Raw genomic sequence first — 8,067 nt, 5'->3', positions numbered from 1 at the left:
TGAACTCATATTTTGCAATTGGCAAAACCGACCATGAAACCTGTGTGTTAGAGTGAGACAGAGCGAGAAAGAGTGAAATTGTTTTCGTGATTCTGGCTGTAATAATTATACGATCTGGTTCAGATTTTGCACTCTAGAAGATATAGTCATCTTCTACGATTCTGCGTTTTTAGTTTTCTCGTATCGTCAAAATTGTGGATGCCACAGATTTTCGCCCTTTGTGGGGGCGGAAGTGGGCGGGGCAAAGTTTTGAAATATTTTTGGAGCAGTGACATATCACAGAAGTCTGGATCCAAAACATCGTTGCTCTAGCTCTTATAGTCTTTGAGCATTAGGCGCTGAAGGGGACGGACAGACGGACAGACGGACAGACGGACAGACGGACAGACGGACGGACGGACAGACGGACAGACGGACAGACGGACAGACAGACATGGCTCAATCGACTCGGCTATTGATGCTGATCAAGAATATATATACTTTATGGGGTCGGAAACGATTCCTTCTGGACGTTACACACATCCACTTTTACCACAAATCTAATATACCCCAATACTCATTTTGAGTATCGGGTATAAAAACAGGAGACAGCTATGTTTATAGAGCGGGACTTAATTCAGCTAACCGCAGTGGTCCGCTGCTGCTTGAACCAGCGTCGAGCTAATGTGAGCCGTTGCTTTACGAACCTGAAGCTATTAAAAAAATTGGATGTGACCAAGCTAATGCTGCTGCGTAATCCACAAAGTGTGGAAACGATCCGTTCGATGCGACGATATGTGGGAAATTTGAATGTCTGGAAGATGGACGCCTCCGATGAGGCTGCGTTCAATGCACAGGCCAAAATCATTCGTCAAAAGGCCACGATCATTTACGAGCGCTTCCAAACGGTGCTCAACTTAGCTGAGGGGGAAGACTTCTGGCCAGATTTCTGCAATGAGGTCAAAATTTACAAGGCCAACACTAAAAACATCAATCCAAATCTACGCAACGCCATGGACGAAGCCACGTACTACAACCTCGTTGAAGCCAAACAAGGGAATACCCCAGCTCCCGCTAAAGAATAGGAAAACAAACCATTCAATTAAAGGTAAAAGCCTCCGACAAATTAATATGATATTTTTTTAATTTATTTGTTTCACAGCCCAAAAAGACGACTTCCCAAAGGGCAAACTTCTATTGCTAACTTCACAAAATTACCACAACATGCACATGAATATCAAGTTCCTTATTTGACTTAGTTTAGACGATGGACCATCAACATCCCGCCGAACCAATTAACTCTAATCCACATACGAAGTACAATGTGTTTGATTAACAATAAATAAAGCTATGGATGGTACATGCTTGCATTTAAATCTGTTCGGGTCTGGTTCTGGGTCTGGTTTGTCTCGCGCCTAATGTTTCGAACTGCATCTTTCCTTTACTCTTTTGCGCCTTCCTTGAGTTTTCCTAACGCTTTTAGCCAAGTTGTTCGTCGGGATTAGCCCATCGGAGGCTCTCTCCTACTGATCTGTGCATACTCCGCAGACTCTCCAATGCAATATTCCCCTAGCGTCTCTCCTTCTTGGAGCGCATGGCCTTCTCCTTGCGATTTATCCGCGAAAAGGAAAAACTGTTGCTTGTATATACAATACATAATCCACTTAGGAATCTGATGTAAGAAAAAAGGCACAAATAACTAGAATCGAAATGGCTTTCAACGAGCTCCGTTCCGTTCCGGAGAGTCACAGTTCCACGATATCGTTGCTAATGGTGCTCCAAGAAATGCACTATACTTCAGAAACCGATGCCCATATAGCTCAGCTCTCTAAGATGTACATCAATCTTCTAATGTATTAAGTTAAGACATTGTTTTAAGACATTGACGGTGCCTTTTTTATTAAATTTGGGTTTTATGCGTTTGACCTATAGCCTATAGCCTTTGCTTCTACACAACATCGATTTCGATGGCCGTTTAAAGAGGTTTGACCTATGGCCACCTTCGGTATACTTTCAGGTATTCCTGTGACCAACACAGCATCCTAAGAGCGTCTCCTGCTTTCTGGCTTTTAATCAGTCAGGCCTCTCTGTCTGGCAAGGGTATGCCAAAGCAGCTCCACGCTTGCAACAGTCCATGTAATCATTTCCCAGCTGCCATAAGACTGGCAAAAATCTGCAACGAGTAAGAAGGCAGTTGAGTCAATAGCTCAGCGGATAAACAGGTAATAAATAGATGCTTGAGGCTAATTCCCTTCTCCAACAGCTTCCAGAATTCGCCACATAACACATATCGCCATAATGCTGCACATAACGCCAAGAGAGCGTCACCTGGAGCAGGGTCTCTTTGCCCGCGAAATGGTGGACATGCAGTGCAGCAGGGAGATGCGTAAAGGGAAAATACCTTTGATTACCATTCCTTTGGATTTCCCCGCACAAGTCTATCATTATGCGACTGACTCGGATCCTTTTTAGAGTGGGAAATATCTTGTTGAGTTTCTCCTGGGAGCTGCCATTCTCGTATATCATTGATGGACATGGAATATGTTTGTCAATCTCTTTAAAAACGAATAGATTGAACAAAAATGTACATACATGTTCCTTTAGTCCTTTATGTATCGATCAAATGTGTGCCAATGGATAAAGTTGTTCTTCTGGGTATCATACATGAAGAGCCTTATATTATAAGCCATGAGCTGCGAGATTGCATGCCTTTCTCCATAGCGTCTTCAGCAATCTGTAGAAAAGCGGGGGCTCCGCGCCATGAGCTGAGCAACGGCTGCGCGTGACAGGCGCACTTCATCCGTCTGGACCTCTGGCAACTACATCTTTAACATTCAGCAGCTTCGCAAAATGGCAAAATAGCTGCTTAGCTGTTTCATTGAAGACATCTCGTGGGTTCCAGTTGACGTGACGGTAGGCAATGGGCGCTTTTATTGAGCCTGGCACAAAAACGCCGGTGAGGAACACACAAACGGTTGGCCAATGGGTCGTCCTAAAACGGTACTTTATTTAATTACGGCTAAGAGTATATCATAAAAAACTACTCACAAATGTGGACACTCAATCGATTTCTTCTTTTACCAATATCTTCCAGAAAGTTCCAGAGCCATCCGCCACCAGTGTTGGGTAACGCACGATTCTGTACCAGCTTGTACGCATGCTGCAACACTTGAGTCAGTCTTCGTCAACCTGCTGCTTGTGTTATTTGTACATTTTATTCATAAACAATTGAAATTCAATGCATTCGAAAGCTCTTTATGAGATCCAGCGACTCAAATAAAAAAATGTACAAAATCCATGACAGGAAATCATACATATCTTCATTATTCATATACCAGAAAATGTATCATTATTTTTATAAACTGTATGGAACATTTTTTATGGAACATCATTACCATGTTCATATACATACGAGCCATTCTGAATATTAGTTGCTAGTCATAAGACCCGTACACCATGTTTTAGTTCGTGGAATTTTAGCGATTTTGCGTTTTATTGAATTTCAAAATTGAATGGATCGAAGGCTGTATGTAATTAGTGATAAGTAATTGTTAAGTGGTTGTTGTTGAGCGGAAACATTCGTTCTAGGTTCGCTTCATATCCAAGTGCTGCAGAATCGCTACAGTCTCCCTGGAGAATATATTCAGTTTTCCGGCTGATGATCTTGACGTGTTTACCATGCAGACCAGTCCAAATGGCAATGAGAAGAGCGGCCAAGTACATCAACAGAAGATTGTTGACGTTTGCTCCAATCCAAGCAAACGCTACGAGGACCAAGCTTATCATGACCACGAGCTCTGGCGTTCTGTGTGTGTTCGCAATTCATACAATTAGAAGTGTCAAAGACAACCATCAAGGGTACTATCGGTGATTTCGATGAAACAGATATATTCTTATTTTCGTCGATGAAAAGGCGGCTAGAAAAATGCAATAATGAAGACAAATTGAATCTAATTAAGGAGCCGGTTATATTGATATTTAATTTATTCATTTCTAGGAGATAAAGAACATGTTTATTGGATTTATGTTATGTAAGAACGGTTTTATCCAATACTGAGGAGATTTCGCAGTACATTGTCGTCCTGCAGCACCCACAAATAGTAAATTCCGGCTTCTTTTCATACAATATTTGAATTTTAACTGGTTTTATTTGTAAGCAAATACATAACAGTGTAACCTTAGAGCATGCACATCTGGTCACACCGGCTGCCACGCAGTACTAAGCTTAAGTCTTTCATCTGTGGGTACGTATGGAAATCTAGATCTAGGGGAGAAAGAGGACAAAAGAATTACAGCCAAGGCTCTAACGTGTGTGTTCGTTTCTTGCATGAGAGCTCACAGACAATGAAAAGGGAATTGTGCAATTAGAAAACACCTGCTTAGGCAGTCAGTGAAGTCAGAAGGTCAGGCATATATTAGCATTATAAATACGAGAATTATTAAAATAGCACAATCGCTGTTATAAAACAGCCAAACATATTTTGAAATTTTGTTTCGTTTCCACTGATAGTAAATGTATCGCTTGCTCGCGCCGATATGAGTCAAATATCGGACGACGACGATCCAAAACTTTTCTTTACATATAATACAGAGCTAATAAGAAAAATAAGAATGTTAAATTGGTACAGAAGGAAAAAAGGGAAATGCTTCTATGTTTTCCCACTGAAATAAGCTTTTATTTTATGTTTTTATTTTATTTATGTTCACAAAACATCCTTGGACTTTACGGAAAACGCCTGTATAAATGTTAGTTATTATATACTGATAGGTGTGTTATGCACCAGACCTTTATTATATGTATAAAAAATATAAATTAAAATTATCTTTGAAATGCAAGCTTTTAATTTTCCTTTTTCCACATTCCTCAATGATGAAAACAGCGGATGAAACAAACTCGGATTAATCGGGATAGTGGCAGAGAAACGATAACGATTTTTTGAGAGCCGGACATAAAAAAACCTCCCCAAGCATTCCATTCGTCACGTCGAGATTGTGATTGTGATTAACAGAGACAAACGTGTGTAAAGCAAGATGAATTCTTTATCGAAAATGGCTAAGCAAGAAACTAGCAAATCGTTCAAAATTGGCGATTTGGTGTTTGCCAAAGTGCGGGGCTACAAACCATGGCCGGCGGTGATTACCCATGATGTTAATAGGAAGAAGCAGTACACTGTGAGCTTTTATGGCTCGGGACAGATCGGCTACATACTACTGAAAAACCTCACGCCATACCTCAAGCTTAAGGAAGAGTATTCCACTGAACATCACCTAAAGCAAGCCGATTTCCGCAGGGCTATGATTGAAATTGATGAAGTGGCCGAGAAGGCGACCACTGTGCAACAAGAAACTGCAAACAACCAAAAGCAATCACACCCAGCAAACGTAAGTAAATCAGTTCAAGAAGACAATTTAGAATACAATTCAAAATACAAAATGTTTTCGAACCAGGATAAAGAAAATGATATGCTGTTGCTGTATATGCCTCCATCCAAAGTCTTCGGCATCAACATCAACTACAACAAGCCGAAGAGATTTGAAAATGCCGCTGCGGAGCAGTCCTGGATGGATGAGTCGCGTAAAGAGGCCAATCTACTGAAGCTCCAGTTGTTGTCAGGACAAAAAGATCCCAGATCGCTTCCAGGACGTGTCGTCGCTGAACCCTCTTCCAACGAGACGACCAAGCAGGAAGAAGTGAAACTACGAGAGGAGATCAAAAAACAGGAGACAGCTATGTTTATAGAGCGGGACTTAATTCAGCTAACCGCAGTGGTCCGCTGCTGCTTGAACCAGCGTCGAGCTAATGTGAGCCGTTGCTTTACGAACCTGAAGCTATTAAAAAAATTGGATGTGACCAAGCTAATGCTGCTGCGTAATCCACAAAGTGTGGAAACGATCCGTTCGATGCGACGATATGTGGGAAATTTGAATGTCTGGAAGATGGACGCCTCCGATGAGGCTGCGTTCAATGCACAGGCCAAAATCATTCGTCAAAAGGCCACGATCATTTACGAGCGCTTCCAAACGGTGCTCAACTTAGCTGAGGGGGAAGACTTCTGGCCAGATTTCTGCAATGAGGTCAAAATTTACAAGGCCAACACTAAAAACATCAATCCAAATCTACGCAACGCCATGGACGAAGCCACGTACTACAACCTCGTTGAAGCCAAACAAGGGAATACCCCAGCTCCCGCTAAAGAATAGGAAAACAAACCATTCAATTAAAGGTAAAAGCCTCCGACAAATTAATATGATATTTTTTTTAATTTATTTGTTTCACAGCCCAAAAAGACGATTTCCCAAAGGGCAAACTTCTATTGCTAACTTCACAAAATTACCACAACATGCACATGAATATCAAGTTCCTTATTTGACTTAGTTTAGACGATGGACCATCAACATCCCGCCGAACCAATTAACTCTAATCCACATACGAAGTACAATGTGTTTGATTAACAATAAATAAAGCTATGGATGGTACATGATTGCATTTAAATCTGTTCGGGTCTGGTTCTGGGTCTGGTTTGTCTCGCGCCTAATGTTTCGAACTGCATCTTTCCTTTACTCTTTTGCGCCTTCCTTGAGTTTTCCTAACGCTTTTAGCCAAGTTGTTCGTCGGGATTAGCCCATCGGAGGCTCTCTCCTACCGATCTGTGCATACTCCGCAGACTCTCCAATGCAATATTCCCCTAGCGTCTCTCCTTCTTGGAGCGCATGGCCTTCTCCTTGCGATTTATCCGCGAAAAGGAAAAACTGTTGCTTGTATATACAATACATAATCCACTTAGGAATCTGATTTAAGAAAAAAGGCACAAATAACTAGAATCGAAATGGCTTTCAACGAGCTCCGTTCCGTTCCGGAGAGTCACAGTTCCACGATATCGTTGCTAATGGTGCTCCAAGAAATGCACTATACTTCAGAAACCGATGCCCATATAGCTCAGCTCTCTAAGATGTACATCAATCTTCTAATGTATTAAGTTAAGACAGTTAAGACTGTTTTAAGACATTGACGGTGCCTTTTTTATTAAATTTGGGTTTTATGCGTTTGACCTATAGCCTATAGCCTTTGCTTCTACACAACATCGATTTCGATGGCCGTTTAAAGAGGTTTGACCTATGGCCACCTTCGGTATACTTTCAGGTATTCCTGTGACCAACACAGCATCCTAAGAGCGTCTCCTGCTTTCTGGCTTTTAATCAGTCAGGCCTCTCTGTCTGGCAAGGGTATGCCAAAGCAGCTCCACGCTTGCAACAGTCCATGTAATCATTTCCCAGCTGCCATAAGACTGGCAAAAATCTGCAACGAGTAAGAAGGCAGTTGAGTCAATAGCTCAGCGGATAAACAGGTAATAAATAGATGCTTGAGGCTAATTCCCTTCTCCAACAGCTTCCAGAATTCGCCACATAACACATATCGCCATAATGCTGCACATAACGCCAAGAGAGCGTCACCTGGAGCAGGGTCTCTTTGCCCGCGAAATGGTGGACATGCAGTGCAGCAGGGAGATGCGTAAAGGGAAAATACCTTTGATTACCATTCCTTTGGATTTCCCCGCACAAGTCTATCATTATGCGACTGACTCGGATCCTTTTTAGAGTGGGAAATATCTTGTTGAGTTTCTCCTGGGAGCTGCCATTCTCGTATATCATTGATGGACATGGAATATGTTTGTCAATCTCTTTAAAAACGAATAGATTGAACAAAAATGTACATACATGTTCCTTTAGTCCTTTATGTATCGATCAAATGTGTGCCAATGGATAAAGTTGTTCTTCTGGGTATCATACATGAAGAGCCTTATATTATAAGCCATGAGCTGCGAGATTGCATACCTTTCTCCATAGCGTCTTCAGCAATCTGTAGAAAAGCGGTGGCTCCGCGCCATGAGCTGAGCAACGGCTGCGCGTGACAGGCGCACTTCATCCGTCTGGACCTCTGGCAACTACATCTTTAACATTCAGCAGCTTCGCAAAATGGCAAAATAGCTGCTTAGCTGTTTCATTGAAGACATCTCGTGGGTTCCAGTTGACGTGACGGTAGGCAATGGGCGCTTTTATTGAGCCCGGCACAAAAACGCCGGTGAGGAA

The 8,067-nt window shown here is 42.0% G+C and overlaps 2 protein-coding genes across 2 annotated transcripts; both read left to right on the top strand.

Moving 5' to 3' along the window:
• Positions 1-563: 563 nt before the first annotated feature.
• LOC113566161 lies at positions 564-1,332 on the top strand. The gene is made up of 2 exons (XM_026990519.1): positions 564-1,087; positions 1,142-1,332. The coding sequence occupies exon 1, from the start codon at positions 594-596 to the stop codon at positions 1,062-1,064; it is 471 nt and encodes a 156-aa protein (XP_026846320.1). The 5' UTR covers positions 564-593; the 3' UTR covers positions 1,065-1,087; positions 1,142-1,332.
• Positions 1,333-4,958: 3,626 nt separating this feature from the next.
• LOC113566151 (hepatoma-derived growth factor-like) lies at positions 4,959-6,449 on the top strand. The gene is made up of 3 exons (XM_026990500.1): positions 4,959-5,361; positions 5,428-6,203; positions 6,259-6,449. Exons 1-2 carry the CDS (start codon positions 5,011-5,013, stop codon positions 6,178-6,180), a joined length of 1,104 nt encoding a protein of 367 aa, XP_026846301.1. The 5' UTR covers positions 4,959-5,010; the 3' UTR covers positions 6,181-6,203; positions 6,259-6,449.
• The last annotated feature ends 1,618 nt before the right edge of the window (positions 6,450-8,067 follow it).

Source organism: Drosophila persimilis, unplaced genomic scaffold (assembly GCF_003286085.1).
Source record: "Drosophila persimilis strain 14011-0111.01,24,50 unplaced genomic scaffold, DperRS2 tig00000579-arrow-pilon, whole genome shotgun sequence".
Taxonomy (NCBI): Eukaryota; Metazoa; Arthropoda; class Insecta; order Diptera; family Drosophilidae; genus Drosophila; species Drosophila persimilis.
Note: the sequence above shows the minus strand (reverse complement) of the source record. Positions and strands in the feature narration are given on the sequence as shown.

Excerpts from the sequence above, each read along its gene's own strand:
- LOC113566161 (XM_026990519.1), top strand. The coding sequence starts at position 594 with ATGTTTATAGAGCGGGACTTAATTCAGCTAACCGCAGTGGTCCGCTGC.
- LOC113566151 (XM_026990500.1), top strand. The coding sequence starts at position 5,011 with ATGAATTCTTTATCGAAAATGGCTAAGCAAGAAACTAGCAAATCGTTC. Across the intron at positions 5,362-5,427 it reads AGCAATCACACCCAGCAAAC|GATAAAGAAAATGATATGCT; the intron begins GTAAGTAAATCA and ends TTTTCGAACCAG.